At 48.8% G+C, this 16,711-nt stretch overlaps 1 protein-coding gene across 2 annotated transcripts in view; it reads right to left on the reverse strand.

Moving 5' to 3' along the window:
- Nucleotides 1–560: 560 nt before the first annotated feature.
- EPS8L2 (EPS8 like 2) overlaps nt 561–16,711 on the reverse strand; it is a 46,598-nt gene continuing 30,447 nt past the window's right edge. For both annotated transcript variants that reach the window (XM_033063867.2, XM_033063866.2), the window contains 17 exons: nt 13,029–13,190; nt 12,580–12,729; nt 12,374–12,453; nt 12,102–12,241; nt 10,670–10,749; nt 10,065–10,191; nt 9,633–9,721; nt 8,122–8,196; nt 7,425–7,573; nt 7,163–7,289; nt 6,688–6,803; nt 4,746–4,851; nt 3,910–4,017; nt 2,915–3,056; nt 1,647–1,830; nt 1,132–1,264; nt 561–826 (listed from right to left, as the gene is read on the reverse strand). In XM_033063867.2, coding sequence (XP_032919758.1) covers nt 755–826; nt 1,132–1,264; nt 1,647–1,830; nt 2,915–3,056; nt 3,910–4,017; nt 4,746–4,851; nt 6,688–6,803; nt 7,163–7,289; nt 7,425–7,573; nt 8,122–8,196; nt 9,633–9,721; nt 10,065–10,191; nt 10,670–10,749; nt 12,102–12,241; nt 12,374–12,453; nt 12,580–12,729; nt 13,029–13,190 — 2,040 coding nt within the window. In that variant the 3' untranslated portion in view covers nt 561–754. The remainder of the gene's footprint in view (nt 827–1,131; nt 1,265–1,646; nt 1,831–2,914; nt 3,057–3,909; nt 4,018–4,745; nt 4,852–6,687; nt 6,804–7,162; nt 7,290–7,424; nt 7,574–8,121; nt 8,197–9,632; nt 9,722–10,064; nt 10,192–10,669; nt 10,750–12,101; nt 12,242–12,373; nt 12,454–12,579; nt 12,730–13,028; nt 13,191–16,711) is intronic.

Genomic DNA, 16,711 nt, shown 5'->3' on the forward strand with positions numbered 1-16,711 from the left:
AAGCAGCCAGACTTTGGGAATGTGTGTTGCCATTCTAGCCTTGTCCAATGAGCGGGCACAGGGGGACAGGAGGGGGACAGGGACTTGTCACCAGGCCTGTGCTCGTGGGCTGCAGGGGACACCTGCACTGAGGAGGAAATGGAACTGGGGCTGCCTTGGGCTGCCCAGGGAGGTCGTGATTCCCCATCCCAGGAAGTGTCCAAGGCCAGGCTGGACAGGATTTGGAACGATTTGGGCTTGTGGGAGGCGTCCCTGCCATGATGGGGGTGGAACAGGATGAGCTCAATGTCCTTTCCTCAAACCCAAACCAGTGCAGGGTTCCAAAGCCTTATTCCCATGGAGCAGGCTCCAGCCTCGAGGCTGCCTCTCCTGAGCTGTGCCACGCCTGCTCTGCCAGCAAGGGGGGAGCAGGGACAGCCCTCGGAGAAAAGCTCTGGGGGTCTTTGTTTGCTTGAATCCAGCCCTTGTACATCCAGCCCCGTGGGAATCCTGCTCCGACAGCATGCACGGAAAATTCCAGTATAAAATATATAGTTATAAAAAAAATACTTCATGCAAAATTAAAACACCTTTCCCAGTGGGACGTGGTCTTATTGTCAACCCTTCCCAAGAGTGTTCAGGAATTGTCATTCTGATGGCAGCTGGAGCCCAAGGGGAGCTCTGCTGCCTCCAGCCTGGGCCGGGAATCATTGCTTTCATTCCCTTTTTTTTCTGCACTACTTAGGGCTAAGAGCTGAAATAAAGCAGAGAGACTTTAATTAGCAGAATCAATCCTTTCCTGGCGGCGCTTCATGATTTCTTGGAGCTCTGACTCTCCTCTGTTTTTCTGGAATGGAAACAAAAGAGGAAGTTTGAATTTGAACTTCAAGCTGTAGTTAAATTACAGTATTTAATGAAGAGATAGGTGATATCAATAAAAAGCAGATTAATTAGTGGAAACAGGGGGATCTTATAGATTTGGGGCCTTTTTGCTTAAAAGACACTTCAGATTTTTTAGGTGTTTTATTGCTAGTTGGGTTTTGGTTGCATTTCATTTTTCTTTATTTTTTTTCAATTGTATATCTTAAGAGCTGTCTGACAGTGCTGGTGCAGCCCCCTGTTCCAGCAGGAATTATCCAGAAAAACACTTACCTCCAGCTGGCTTTTCTCCACCGTGATCTTGCTGTACACTCTGTTTCCCTCATCACCACACACCCTCTTCAGCTCCTCTCTGTTGAGGGAGAAGAGCTGAGCTCCAGTGAGGATGCCCAGGTGTTCCACGGTCCTGGGGAGACACAAAGTGGGGAGATGATGCTTGTGCTGCACATGGCTTTGTGCCAGAGGTGAGGAGTGGGCGATGGGGGCTGGGAGCTGCACTGGGAGTAGATCACGGGGCCGTGGGGCTGTGATTCCAGTGGCATTTCAGGCCGTGGGTTTAGTCCCTTAATTATTTTTCTCCAAGAAAATGTTTATAGGAGAGAAAGAGAGTGAGTTTGGGCTCTGAACATCCTGGTTATAGAGCCTGGGTTGGATAGGGTTGAAATCTGATTTGCAGCATAGGCTCTGTAAGTAAATCCCAGTGACTTGTCCCAGGTGAGATGGTGCCAGTGGCCTCCCCTGCTCCTTCTCCAGGGAAAGACAAGAATTCCAAACAGAGCAAATCTTACTCTTTGCTGAATGACTTGGCCTCCAGCCAGGCTTTGACTTCTTCAGTGCTGGATTCAAAGGTGAGGGGCACAAAAACTTGCTGAGGCTTTTCCACTTTGAAATTCCTTTGGGGAGGCTGAATTTTATTGTTTGTGATCTTCTTTAGCAGCTCATCGTTCAGCTCATCCATTTGGTGAATAAGTTCTGTAGAAACAGGGAATTAAGTCTTCAGTCAAAAATCACATTAAATGTGTTTGTGGAGAAATTGTAAGGAAAACGGGGATGTGGCTCAGCATTTTTATTTAAATTCAGCCCAGAAAAGTGGTTCCCATTTTTGTGTGCCCCTGTGTTGCCATTTATTTTCCTCCCATCACCCCTTCGCTGTTGCCTGGTGTGGAAGGACAGATCTGTGAGAATCTACAGTTGGAGATTTGTGACTGAGACCTTTTCAGTCCTGTCTGCTATCAGTAATTTGCTGATCCCAGAGCTCCAGGTTTTGCTCTGCAGTGGAACAGAAGTGGCAGAAAGCACAAACTGGGAGTGAGTCACACACCCATGATGAGATGAGTTTGAAGGTCCCTTCCAGCCCAGGCCACCCTGTGATTCTATGAAAACTGCAGTGACACTTCATCCAGTGTCACTCTCCCCATGAAGCTCCTGGGACTGTGGAGAATAACTCGGTGTTATGAACAGATTCATGCCCTTCTATTGTGGGGTTTCCATTGTCCCAAAAGGGCTCCTGCTCCCAGAAGTGGACAGAGTGGGCTAAGGGGTGAGGTGAGCAGGGCCCCTGGTCTCTCTCCTGCTCTGTGACCCCTGCAACATGTGCAGGGTGAGGGAGGGATGTGCTTCTCCCTTTTGGCTGGGAATTCTGTGGAACCACATGAAGGAACCAGCCAGGCAGGCGCCATATGTGGCAGGATATGAACAAAAGGAAGAGAGAGAAAGGGATTGACCTGAGCTGTTTCTTAGACACACTTAAATGTTTTGGAAGAGAAGGGAAACTCTCTCCTTAGGAGGAGGAGGCGGAAGGCTAAGCTGGAGGAAGGAGGAATGGGGTGATCACTTACTGCTCTGCTTGTCCCAGGGTGCCCCAGAGCCCAGGAGGTGCTACAGGCTCCAGGGCTGCTCTCTTGGCTCTTGTCCTACCTAGAATAGCCTCCAGAGTCAGTGCTGTTCTATTTCTGAACACTGAAAGGTGCAGGGGAGCCCTTTGGGTAGGTCTGGTCCTCAGAGCTCCCAAACCAGGGGATCCCAGCGTGGGACACTGAGTTGGACACACACGTACGTTCTTTGGCATCCGGTGTAGAGTTGCGTGACAACATCTCACTGCCCCACTTATCCCCAGCATAGCTGGCAGGCATCTTGTGAGTTGGACTGGATGGGCCATAGCCCCTGGGGCTCAGGTCTCCTTTGTACCTCTGGTTAGACTGATTGGAAAGGAAAAAAAAATAACAATAACTTTTTTCGGCCGTTTTTCATTTTTTAAACTTTTCACCTTGCACCCAGGGAGTGACAAACTGCTGTGTTGTCCCTGTGCTGATGTGGGGCTGGTGAGACCTCACGTGGAACTGCATGGAAGAAGTCAATTTCTGGGAAGGAAGAACCCAAAGCAAAGTCTGAAGTTTGCACAAGGGAATTCCTAAAGATGCCAAACATGTTCAATCCCATTGGAAGGCAAAGCCTCACTGCTCCATAGCTGGGATGTGAAGTGTGACCACTGCCAAGGGCCTGGAGCAGACTGGAAAGCTTTTTGACATTTCAATTAAACTAGCAAGGATTTATCCAAAAGCCTGCTGGGTCCCCTTAGGCTTCATCCAAACTCTTCAATACCAAAATAAGGAAGCAATTCCATGCTTCCCTAGGGTGTTTAGAACACTCCAACTCCACATTTCTGTAGTGCGAGTTGCAGTATTCACTTAATTCTCACTTAGGTGGCATTTCTATCTGCCTCCACTCAAGTGATATGTTCCTGCTGCTGAACTGAACTGGGTGAGGGAGGTGTTAATTTAATTTAACCCCCAACAAAAATCTTGATGTAGAAAAATATGGAAAAAGGAGGCTGCTGCACAAATGGGAAGGATGGGCCTTATTTGGGAAGGTGATCGTGGCAAAATGCAAATTTATCATAGGAGATTCAGGAATCTCCTGACTTTGTCTACTTCTGAGGGTTCATCCTGCATAGTATCCTAAGAAATCCAGGGAGGTCTAATGACAAGATTATTCCCAGAGGCAGATTGTGCCCTGCAGCTGGTACCAGTCAGGTACCACCTGACTACAGACCTGTTCGAGCTCTTCCAGTTTCACCACATCCAGGATATTGTATGGAACATAACCGGCCTGCCCACTCCGGTTGAGTAACTTCCACCATTGCTTATTATCTTCCAACACCTGAGAGAGGGACAAAAATAAATCTGCTAGTGGGAACATGGCATTTCAGGCAGACACAACCAGGATATAGTGGGGATGGACCACCCAGAAGGACATCACTGAGGCCAGGAGCTTTGATTAGATCTGCTGCTCTCAAATGCAATCCAGGATTGAAACTTTTCCTGGAAGGCATCAGAATTTATCATAAGGATGAACAGGAGAGCACGTCTGGGTGCTGAAGAACTCAGAGTTGCTACATAATGGCCCAGATCTTTTTTCCAATGACTGAGTTCCGTTGGTTTTTTGTGTTAAAATAGATACATAAATAAATAAGTAAAAAGCTACATTTTGCACAGAAACCTTTTCCCCTGGTTACAGGTGTTAGCCCAAGTCATGCTCCACATTCTCCAGCTGCAGGAAGAGAAAGGTTACGAAAAAGGTTTTTCAGAGAAAACAATTCCTTGTGGATGGGGCAGTGGTAATAAGGAACACAGACCCCGCAGGGGATGAGCAGGGCAGGACAGGGAGTTGTTGTCCTCCCTCCTCACCGTGGTTAAGGTGGGACCGATGTGTCTGAGCTGAGGAAGTGTCACAGCACAGCACAGTTCCAGCTCTGGATTTGAGCAAAGCTCCGTGTCACTGCTCAGACACCACCAGGGAAATGGAGTTGGTGCTTGCTGGTATCCTGAGCTCTCTCCTGCCCTTGGGAAGGGGAGGGGACACACCTTTTCCCAGGAATGGTCACGTACCTCCAGGATTTCATCCTTCAGCACCGAGAGCTCATTGGCATTTCGTGCGGTGAAATCGTAGCGGATTTTGGCAAATCTCCTGGGTGCTCCCTGGGCTTCGAAATTCCTGCAGGAGGAAAAACTGGACTTTTAGTGGAGGCCCATCCAATTACAAGGCCAAGAAAACCAGAATTGAAGAAGAGAAACGATCCTGATTCTTTCCCATTGCATCATTTCCCCATTCCTACCAGGACCAGTGATACGTTGAATGAGAAAAATAAGTTATTTTGCTGATATAATTGAGCTTAAGGTGTTTTGCTTTGGGTTTGAACTCTTAGAGTAAAGCTTGTAAAACCTTTAGATTAGAACAGAAAACTGTAAAAACAGTCTGGCTTGAGGATTTTTTTCCCAGACTAGAGCTGGCTACAGAAAAGTGGATGGTCAGCTGAAAACTTGACTAAAATCCCTGAAAGTGATGTGTCAAATCACAGCAGTGGATTCATGTGGAATTTGGGAACAGTTTGGAGATGTGACAATTTCCATGGTGTGAGTTCATGTAAACAAGGAAGCAGATGGAGCCTCAACTCTGAACTAAAGCACTTTGATGAAGGTTTTGTTCCATGGAGTAACCGGTGATGGAAAATGCACATTGAGGCTTTAAAAGGTGGAAGAGCCATCTTTCCCTTGGGAAAAAACCTGAGGCAAAAGGGTGGCCTGGTTGGTTCTGAGTTTGAAGTGAACTCCAGACTTCTGAAGAAAGGGGAGGGTTTTTTCCCCATTTTCTAGAATTCTCTCTCATTAAGAGTTGTCTGAGCCCTGTACCCTGTCAGTTCCCTGGGGGAGAGGTGGGCAGGACTGGAATATATTGTTTTATTCAGCCTCTCTTCAGTGGTTTGCCTTTGGTTGTGTCTAAAGCAAGGGGGAGCTGCTCTCTCCAGTGAAGCAAAGCTCCTTCCCCAGCTGAAATGTTTTCCAGCAGCACTGGGAGCTCGGAATGCTCTTCCCTGGCACTGAATTTCCAACAGGACAAGGTTTGTGCGTGCCCTTCCCTTAGGGCAGATTCCTTCTGTAGGCAGCTTCTGTCTGCACAACCTGTGGTGGCTTTGGCGTGAATGGAGAGATCCCCAAGGGTGTCCAGAGGAGGCCAGGAAGGGCCAGGAAATGCTCCAAGGGCTGGAGCATTACACAGATAGGCTGAAGAGCTGGGAATGTTCAACCTGGAGAAGAGAATACCCCAGGGAGCCCCTAGAGCCCTTTCCAGTGCCTAAAGGGGCTCCAAGAGAGCTGGAGAAGGACTTTGGAGAAGAGCCTGGAGTGACAGGACAAGGGGGAATGGCTTCTTACTGCCAGAGGGTGGGTTTAGATGGGATATTGGGAAGAAATTCTTCCCTGTGAGGCTGGGGAGGCCCTGGCACAGTTTGCCCAGAGAAGCTGTGGCTGCCCCATCCCAGGAAGTGTTCAGGGCCAGGTTAGACAGAGCCTGGAGCAAGCTGGGATAGCAGAAGGTGTCGCTGGCCATGGCAGGGGGGTGGAACTGGGTCATCTTTAAGGTCCCATCCCACCCAATCCATTCTGTAATTCCATGATTCCAACATCTCTGCACATACGGAGAGCCAAAGCGCCGTGCAGCATCTTTGGCACCTGATCTTTAAGGGTCACTTTGGTGGGCTCATGTTGGGAAACAAGACCTATGGATGGGCTGATGAAGTCAGCCGATATTTTTGCCTCCTGTGGTGGAAAACACCTGGGATTCCTTTCCTTGCAGAGCTGCTGGGAGTTAAACAGCAGACAGTGCTCCCAGGAATAATCCCTCAGCTGATCTTTATCTGCTCCTGGTGGCTATTAATAGTGGCAAGGAGTTGTCTCCAGGATGCTCAGGCTTCCCAGTGTCACTGTGTGTGTCCGTGTGTGTTTATGAGGTTCCAAGGTAGGAGCTGAAGCTCTAGGGGTGCAGATCCATTACCTATTTCCATGTGGAGTGACATTCTGTTTGAAGGCATCCCCAGCCTGTGTCTGCTCAGCTGTCTGGCCACGCTTGATTGAGGAGTTCCGGTAAGGATATCCATTGGCTGAGGAGAGCTGGAAAGGCAGACATGGGGTCAGTGTTACCAGGAAAGGGGAAAGGTGATCAGAGAAAAGGAGAGGGATAATAGGAAATGAGTCATGGCCCAGCAGCTTTTGGTCAAGATGTTCTTCAGGGAAGCCTGTGTCTCTGGAGCTCAGTGACATTGTAGGGTCCTGCTGCCTTGAATCAGGAGAGGCTGATTATTGCTGCCCTTCCCAGCCTCATTTCCTTGCAGTATTTAACTGGAGCAACCAGACCAAATTAAGTTTTGAGCCAACTACTTGTTGCACAGCACCACACTCCCTGCAGCTCCATCTCTCTGGAAAAGGGTGAGGGAGAGGGAAGAGAGGATCCCTAGGGACACAGGACTAACCTCCTCTTGCAAGTGTCCAATGTCAATTTCCCAGGGAGCTCCGCGGAAGATTTCTGTGGGTGGTTCCCAGCCGTTGCGGAATTTGGGGATGTAGGTGGGGATGTTCGCGTCTCGGGGCCACTCAGCTCTAGGACACAGAGTGGGAATATGAGGTGACATTCACAAGGAATGTGTCTCTGAGAGCATCCCCTCCAAGGAGAAGCAGGAGCATCAGGGCATCCCTTCCCTGGGGGGCCTGGGGAGATGGCAGCTGTGTCCTCACCTGGATCTGGTCCATGTCTCCCCCAGAGATTCCCAGAGGTTTATTTCTTTGGGTGTCAGGTGTCCTCTCAGGAAATCGGTGGCATCTTTGGAAAGCAGTGGGCTGAGGACAGACCGGGCCAGCTCGGGGCCACCACAGCTATTGATGATCTGGGTCACACACAAACCACACAAAGAGGAGATAACTTGCAAGAAACTGTCAAAATGTCTGACACACAGAAGAACAGGAATCAAAGACAAAGCCGATCCTTGGATCAGCTCAGTCACCTCAAGAAACATCAACCTAAGTCTTTGAAGGAGACTGGACAGTTCAGGGGAACACGAGATTTTTTTGCATTGGAGTCAAAGCAAAACTGACCTACAAATGAACTGTTGCTACAGACAAATTAAGTGTCACAAGCTGACACTTCAAAAAATGGAATGTATCTTGCTATTCCTGTGTCCTTTCTGGCTCCTTTTCCAAGTTGGGATTTCTGCTTCCAAGCATTTTCAGTGCTAATACTGAGCCATGTTTGATTGCAAGCTGCAAACTGGATCAGAGGCCAGAAACAACAAGCGTCACATCTGGAAGTTCCTGAGAAAGCTGTGGCCAGGTGTGAGCGGTTTTCTAACCCTTCTGCACAATCTGTCTGCTTGTAAGTGTGAAGTAGAAATAAAAGGGGAGTTCCCAGGAGAGGAGACCTGGGAATAAGATTTACCAGTTCCAGTGGCCCAAATAGGAAATGCACCAACTCTGAAGCGCTGGGGTTCTGGATGTGCTTCCTCAGTTTGGCCTGGAAAGAGAAATACAGTTTAATCCTAATCTGAGTGTACCTTCTTTTTTTCTGTCACATGGGGGGAGTGTTGCTGGCTGATGAGAAGAGTAAGGGATGGGAGATGGAATAATTTATTTTTATTTTGTATCCATTTCTAATTCCCAGTGAATTTCTGGAGGGGTGGAATACCCTCTCTGTTAAATCAGTGCCGTGGAAGGCAATGAACGGACATACAAAACCTTGGCTTATTTTGAAATTTCTAATGAGAAAAGGCCAGGGTTATGGTTGCTTCTGCCTATTGCAGGGTTGAGATCCCACTAGTTCCATGAATGAAAACAACAGGATAGGTGTTTTGAGGGTCCCTTGGCTATTGCTGACAAGGGAAAAGTCTCCACCAAGGTCTTGGCTGTGGCACCCTGAGCTGCCCTGGCCACTGAAAGGCCCCAAATCCAGTGGTATTTGAGGTGAACTGTGGCAGAATGGAGCAGCAAAAACTTGGGATTTATTTACTGTAAGAACTGCGTGTTGGTAGCATCAGAGCTGCGGTGAGAAACCTCTCCAGTTTGTGCCTCCATTCAAGCTCCTTCTCCTGTCCTAGGCTCCTGCCACTGCTGCCACGGGAGACAATGTCCCCACTTTGCATTTTTTTGTAAAAATGCAAAGCATTTGAAATGCTGGAGATTAAACATTAATGTGGAGTGCTGCCAGCAGGATGACCCAGTGAACAGGCACTCCCCTGGAACTCAGCAGTCATGTGGTGAGGAATGTGGCAGGGCTCCACCACAGTCCCAGCTCTGCTCCAGGTTCAACCTTGGGCTCTTGCCAGGAGATAAGCTGCTCCTTCTGATCCTGAGCAGGCACAAATTATCCATATTTGCTTCTCAAAGAAAAGGCTGGAGCTTGGTGTCCTGCACTAAGGTTGTTTACCATCTCTGGGGTTTCCTTATTAATGACTGCCCAAGAAAGAGCTTGGAGGATGTGTTTGCTGGACAAGTTTGGTCACAACTGACAGAATTCCTGCTGCCCTGTTAGCCTCCTGGTCTCTTGTGTTTCACTGAGCAGAGCACTGGGAACATCTTCATGTTCTTGCTTTTCATCTTCTCCACGGTACAGAGGGTCTGGCAGGGGAGAAAGAGAGGGGCCAGGAATATCGGGGCAATGAAGGACTTCAGTTACTGTCAAGCAGAGACTTTCCAGGCCTGGATCTGAAAAGGCCCAGGCATTGCAACCCTCTGGCTGCTCTGTCACATCCTGGACTTGAATGCTTCTAGTTTTGGTTTAACAGCTTGTCCCAGGCTTGCACAAGCCTGACACAATGTTTGTCCTGAGTTCTGAAGAACCTGGAATTCACACTGTTATCCCTTGTCAGTATTTTCTGTTCTGTTCCAGTTTCACTCTAAACACTGGGGAAATGCCCTGTCCCTTCATGGGATGGAAACTCCTCCTGGTCTTACCAAGAGGTTAAAAGCCAGTTTGGTTTTCTGGAAGCAGTCAATGAACTCGGCCTCGCTCGGGGGTCTTGCTCGGAGGGTCAGCATTCCCTCTGCCAGGAGAAGGGGCAGAGAAGGACACGTTAGTGAGAGCATCACCTTTGGGAAGGTTCCATCTGCCTGCCATGCAGAAGGCACAGCAGAAGTGGGTGTTGAGACCACAACTACTAAAAATCAGGGGTTCAGGGAAAGGCAAACTCCCTCTGTGTGCCAGAGGCTCTGTGACCTCTGCCAGAGCTGCCCATGGACAGCAGCACCTCCCAAGCTGCTGTGCCTGGATCCGTGGCTGTGCCACAGCAACGATCTGGTCCTGCTGGGCTGAGAGCTGAGGTGCCCACCCTGCCTTCAGCCATGACCCCCCTGTGCTTCCTGTTTGCTGCAGCTGCTGCACTGCACCTGCTGGTCCTTTCTTCTTGTTCTTCTTCCCTTTCTTCCTTTGGTTGAGCTGTCGGAATGCCTCTGCAGCCTTCTGGAGCCGGGCGACAAACACTTCGATGTCATCCAGGGTGCAGTTCAGGATTTGCTGTGAGGACAGAAACCCAAGGGACCAACATGAAAGTGAGCCTGGGTTGTGCGCGGCTGAGAGCCTGAATCCCAGGGTCTGCTGCATTACCTGGGAGAATGCACTCAAGTGGGCAATCCAGGCATAAAATGCAGCCCAATTCATCCCTTTGCAAGCACAGAGCTGCTGAGCCTGGCTGTGTGCTGTCCTTACCAATGTGACAAGTGATGTGACAAGTGACCCCTGCTAATGGACGGCTGGGAAATAACCCAAATGGGATGGGGAGGAGCAGAGCTGGAATCAGCAGAGCTGCCTCAGGTCACAGGACATTGTCACTGATGCAGTGATGGGGACTTGCTTTTGGCCACCTTATCTTTATGCACAGCAGGTGTCAATTGGAAAAATGTCCAGATGATGCATTAAATGTCTGCTCATGGAGGGGCCCCTTGCTCCCGCCTCTGCTCCTGCCTATGGACTGTGCAGTGTCCCTGTCACTCACCGTTTCCTTTTCAATCTTCTGTGCTAACATGGCGCGGGATTCCTCATGGTCGTGAGAGCCAGAGCTTCGTCGATCGTAGTCTGCAAACAAGGGAGAGAAAAATATATTTACTATCAGAGGTTGGAAATAGACTCCATGAAAGGCAGGGATCCACAGGATGGTAGCTCCCAGCCTGGGTGTTTGTTCTGGGTGGTGAGGGCACCTCAGGAATAATGTTTGTAATAGGTGCTCAGTCCCAATCATCCTGCAAAAAACCCAACCCTGAGGCACCTCCCAGCTTCCAGAAGCCACATGTCCAATGTAGGGAATATTCCAGCGGGAACAATCAGTGGGGTGGCCCCTCGTGCAAAGCAAATGGTGTCAGCTCAGGGAAGGGGCTTGGAAAGGGCCAGCACAGCAGGATCTGCCAAGTGGGAGAAGTGGGGAGGCAGTTTTGGCAAAGGACTGTGACAAGTCCAGACCATCTGTAAGTGTGGGGATGAGTTGCCCCATCAGGACAGGTTTTGTAGGAAAAGCGGGAAGGTGTTTCATGGAGAAGGGATCTCAGCAAACAGGCATCACTCAAGGCTTTCTCTGGTCATCTGCTCTCCTGCCAGGCTCTGTGCACTCAGAGACAGAAATCCTGCCTGGAGGAATTCCCAGCTCTGCTGATGTGAGCACCCTTGGAAGGGCAGAGGTAAGAGAGGCTGCTTTTCATCAGAATAGAGATGTTTATTCATGGTCCAGCTCAGAAGTAGAGATATTCCTTTTATAATGAAGAATTGGGCCTGAAATAATTTCACCATTCAGCAGCCAGAGCAGTTGTTTGGCTTCAGAAGCCAGCAAAAGAGTGTTTTGGATGTGTTATAGTACCCTATTATGTGTTTCCCTTGAAATGAAGGTGGTATGATAGCCAGGGGTAAAAAAATGCTTACAGTTTGTTCATCACTTTGATCTTTTGTCAGAGAAAGAGCTTGTTTCTGTTCCTGGGAATTTAATTATGTTACTTCTTTCTCCAAAGGAAAATACCTAATTTTTTCAACTCAAAAGGGCTGAAGTCAGGATGGTTTTGGAATCAGTCTTTAAATGAGCACATAAGAAGGGTGAGTTCTGCATTTCCACACCTGACTTTACAAGAATTAATGAAAACTTTCAAGGGTGAAATCTTGGCTTCTGTGAAGTCAGGAGAGCCAGTATTTGTCTTTCTGACTAAATGTCTTGTCTGTACATTTTAAGATCACCAGCACTTGAGGAGCTTTTGCTTTTTTGGCATTTCTGTATCCCCCAAATAAGGATGTTGTTACAAGGAGTTTCTGGGAGCTTTTCTTTGTTGAGCAGAAGATGCCCAGTGGGTACATGACTTATTTTCACTACAGACCGCATCAGGAAGGTTGGCTGTCTGGGTTAATTAGTCTCCCATCCCCAAGAGAGACTACTTGAGTGCTCCCAGTACCTGGATCATGCTGGGAAGGAGGTGCCACCCTGTTCCTGTTCATCGCTGAGCCTCGTATGTCGTGCTGGATCGGGATGGGAGCTGGTCCTTGAGGTGGGGGGAGGATGGATTGTCTCTGCTTGATCTTTTCTTGGTTTGCCCTGCAAGGAAAATGACACAGAATAACCTCATCAGTGGCTGCAGATCCCGTTTCCAAGAGACTGGAGTGTGACTAAACCGCTGGAAACAGGCATTCATTGTTGTTGTTCCCAGCTGTATCCCGCAGCACTTACTTGAGTGTCTGTGGCCGTATCTTCTTCCCGTGCTTGTGGTCTGCCAGGGCACTTTCTATGTCCTCATGAACCATCTCCGCCTCAAGGATAAAACAGAGATGTTTTTAAGGGCTTGGCTTTAGGAAGGATTGGAGGAACGGGGAAAGGGCAGACAGCAGGAAGTGTGTTTTGTTCTGTTTCACACCAAGCAGGAGGGCTCTGCTCACCTCCACCTCGTCACAGTTGAAGAAGTGGATGTCAGGTTTGTGCTGCTCAGAATCCTGGCACACGAGCAGGAGGATGGAGGAATAGCGCATCTGATTGAGCACTGTCTGGCAGTGCTGCACTGTCGGCAGGGGGAAGTCCTCCAGCTCCTCCTGCAAGAGAAGGGGGAAGGGGTCAGGCAATGGGGAGCTATTAAACTGAGAAGGAATGCTCCTGCGGAGGAACTCCTGGGATCCCTGGGCTGATCTTCCTTAGTTTGTCATTGCTAAAACCATCCTGTTCCCCCTGACTGACTCTGACTCTAATCTGACTCTAATCCAGGAGAGGATTTTGGTAGCGATTAACCCTTGTTTGTGTTCCTTAGAACTTGCCCCCTCCCAGGCAGAATGGAAGGGGCACTCATTGCACCCCACACTTCAGTCTGGGGTCAATCCCCCATGGCTCCAGGTACCTGTGTCTCACAGTCCAGCAGCCGGATGGATTTGTCATTCACTTGCAGCAGCATCTCCTGTGTCCAGATCTTCTCTTTGGAGTTGAGCAGGATGAGTTTCCGGATCGCGTCATCCACTGTCGTGATGGACTCGCTCTTGTCCATGATGAAGGTGGCTAAGTGCTGAAGTTGGGGAGAGAAAGGAGATAAAAACAGGTGGAAAATGTTTGTTGGGGTGTGTAAATTGGTGATGAAAGCATTTATAGAGGCTTCAATTGCTGTTTGTAGTTTCTCAGAGCTCAAGCATGAAAATATTGCTGCATAAAACAGTTTGGGTTGTTGGTACCAGCCTGGTCGAAAGATTTGGGTTTCATAATGGTTTTTCATAACCAGTTTCACCACTTGCATATTACTCTCATCAATTCCAGCAGCTGTGATCTCTGTCCAGTGGGGCAAATGCTTCACACACACGAGTTACTCCCCAGGTCCCTCTGAACCTGGCTTGGAAGTAGAACTATGGCAGTCAAACTAATGCTTTGCTTGCCAAGCTATAAAAGCATTTGTGTTTTGCTTGTCTTGTGTAGCAAACCTGCTTGTGTGGCATTTGTGCCAGGCAAAGAGCTCACACAAGCCATGGGCAAGTGTTGGTCCTCTGTGCCAAATGGAATCCTTGCAATATACGGGGTCCCACGCTCTGGGAACAGCTACTCTGGAGAGCTTCTATGCTGCAAAGCCTGCAGGAGCTCCAAACCTGGCAGCTCACTCTACACCAGCCCTTTAAAGCCCCACTTAGTGTTGGGGTTACCTTCTCCCAAAAAATACCCAAATCAGTCCTCACAGTAGTGAAAATGGATGTTGCTGACTGTAGGAAAGAATTTTTTGCTGTTTGCCTCTGTCCTTCCCTGTGCTGGGTTATCCTGGTTTTCCTACCTCCCTTCACCTGCTCTGTAAACCCAGTGCATGCTCTTCTCCCATCAGCCTGGCTTCTGTGCTGTCCTCCCCTCCTTCACTGCCCCTGTGTGCACTTGGCCAGGAGCTCAGCTACAGCATAACCATCCAAGCTGCTTTCCCACCCCTGCTCCAACTGCACCCTGAAATGTGTGGTGATCCAAGCCTTGTACTTGGCACCTGTATGTAGAGTTTGTGTAACAGGGCAACACTTTCAGCTTTGGTCTGCTCCTGGGGCTCCATTGGAAGGGAATGGTGGGCAGGGAGGCAGCTGTGGAAAGGAGAGGTGTGTCACATCCAAATGCTGTGTGCCCACCAGCAGAGTGAGTAAAGGGCCACTCCAAAGTTCCAGGTGAGTAAGTGCTGCTCCCTGTGGATGGAAGAAGCGGTTGTGTCTGCCAGCAGAGGGGACTGCAGGGCAGGAGAGGCTGGGACTGAGAGCAGCCAAGCTGTTTGCCCAGTGGTTGCCCCTGGGGCAGTGACAGCATAGCCAAGCCACGTGTTCAGGTGATAGCAGGGAAGGAAAAAAAAATTCAGGAAGGAAAAGGAAATGGTTCTGTTTCACCTTGTTCTTTTGTTGCCCAGCTGTGTTCTTGGTGAGAAGGGAAGGGGAATGTGCCTGACTGTCAAAAATCAGCTGAAGCTTTTCACTATCATTACCAACTTTCTCCAGCAGAGAAAAGCAGGAGGTTTTTAGATGGGTAAATTAAAGGCCTGACCAAGGCAGTTGTGCAGTCCAAGGGCCTGCAACCCTTGGAGGCTTATTGGGCCAGATCCCAGCTTTTTCTCTTGTCCCTGGAATGTCAAAGGCCCATCCACCAGCATGACACTCTCATCCTGGTTTCCTTGCTCAGTAGGGTACAGAACAGGCACTTCAGCAGCAGTGGCTAAGCTGGAGAGCCAGGAGCAGATTAACCCCTGGAGCAGGGACACCCAGGTGCTGCAGGTAGAGCTGCCCTGGGGGGGCAGGGATAGCAGCATAGCCACCCCAAAAATGGTCCTGCTGGGCATTCAGAGTTTGTGGGGAGGGCAGCAGTGAAATCCCTGCTTCTTTTTGATGCACACATCCTGTAGTGTGGTTTCAAACAGGAGCTTTGAAGGGGGTGTTTTAAAGCAAGTTCTACATTGATGGGAAATCTGTAGTAACAGCATGAGTTTTGCTTGGCTTTTCTCCCTTTTATCCTGTATCTTCCTGCCTTCTCCCAGAGATCAGACATAACCTTTTTAGGGATCAAGTAGCTTCTTTCTGGTGCTGATGTACCCATGAGCTGATTCAGTAACCCAGAGAGTTGTGCCCACAGTTGACATGTGCGTCAGTGGGCCATGGAGCCAGGATGAGAGAGTTGTTGGGAAAGAATTCCTTTCTCCCTGTAAAAGCCCAGGTAAATGCAAAGTGGGAAGCAGATTAAAAGGCAGCAAAAGGTGGTGCTGCTCCAGCATGTCCTGCTGCGGGACTGGAACCTTGGAGAAGCTGTTGGGGTCTGATGCAAACCAGATGGACCCAAAAGGGATGTGTGCACTCAGAGCACAGAGCCTTGGATGGTTGTGAGGAAGCACAGGCAAGAACTGGTGTTGCAGTTGGCTCCACACAAGGTGGATGCAGGGAAAGGCTTGGATTTAAAGCACTGGTAAACCTGACTGGCAGAAGGTCTCTAAACATGCTCTTGGGCATTAGGGGTATATGGGGTTTGTGGTGACCCATTTCCTGTTCCCAAAGACTGGTGGAAGGAGCAGAGAAGAGGACAATGCAAGGCCCATTCCTGTGTTCATCAAGCAAAGGTATGGGGTGAGGCACTGTCTAAACAGAACTCCTAGCAGGTGTGTGAGCCGAAAGCTGAGATTAGCAATGCAATCACAAATGAAAAACATGCTGAGTGCATGTTACTGTAATTGTAAAACAGTGCATGGGAAAGTATTTGCCAAGTCAGGTTTGCCTGTGCAGAGGTGACAAGCCCTCTTCTTTCAGAGCAGTGAGGAGAATGTGTTTACTCAAGATGACAGGCATTTTTATCTCTATTATTTTATCCATTACCTTTACAAGCTTCATAAATTCCTTTGTTGTTTACTGTTCAGTTAGTTTTCACGTAGGGGAAGCTATTTGTCTGACTCAAACATTAGAATATTTTTTCTACTTTCCATTTTCTGTAGATAGGGGTAGATTGAGAGGGGGAAGCTTGGTGTTGTCTTTGTTTTATCCCTTAAAACCCCTTTTCATCCATATGGACATTCAAATACAACAGCTTTTACTAGAATGGGCAGTGACTCCATCCACCATTAAACTTTGATCACATTACTTCAAAGGGTGTAAAATGCCTACTGTGAAGAAACTACATTCTACTTCACTGCCTGCCACCACAATCCTGTTTGCCTTGGTCAAAGTTCAGGGGAGAGACTCACAATAGGTGGCTTATGGCATAATTAATGAAGAATTCATTTACATGTCACTGTTTAAAGTCCCTTCTCTGCATCCATGAGTGACTTCTGAGCCACTGAGTTGGTTTCTCCGATGGAAACCAGGACCTCTTTCCAAACAGGCACTTTACAAGTCTAAATGAAGGCTTTTAAAGAGCCCCATCTCCTAAATATGAACCTCGGGAAGCATTGTCCTGTCTCGCCTTGCTCGGTTTTCAGGGGTGAATAGTCCCACCTCCTCCACAGAGTCCTGCACCACCAAGTTGTGTTGCAGGAGTCACCGAGCTTGGGATGGCCAGGCTGGCTACTCTTCTTGGGGTGGGTGTCTGTGACAGTGGGAGATG

This window comes from Catharus ustulatus, chromosome 6 (assembly GCF_009819885.2).
Source record: "Catharus ustulatus isolate bCatUst1 chromosome 6, bCatUst1.pri.v2, whole genome shotgun sequence".
Classification (NCBI taxonomy): domain Eukaryota; kingdom Metazoa; phylum Chordata; class Aves; order Passeriformes; family Turdidae; genus Catharus; species Catharus ustulatus.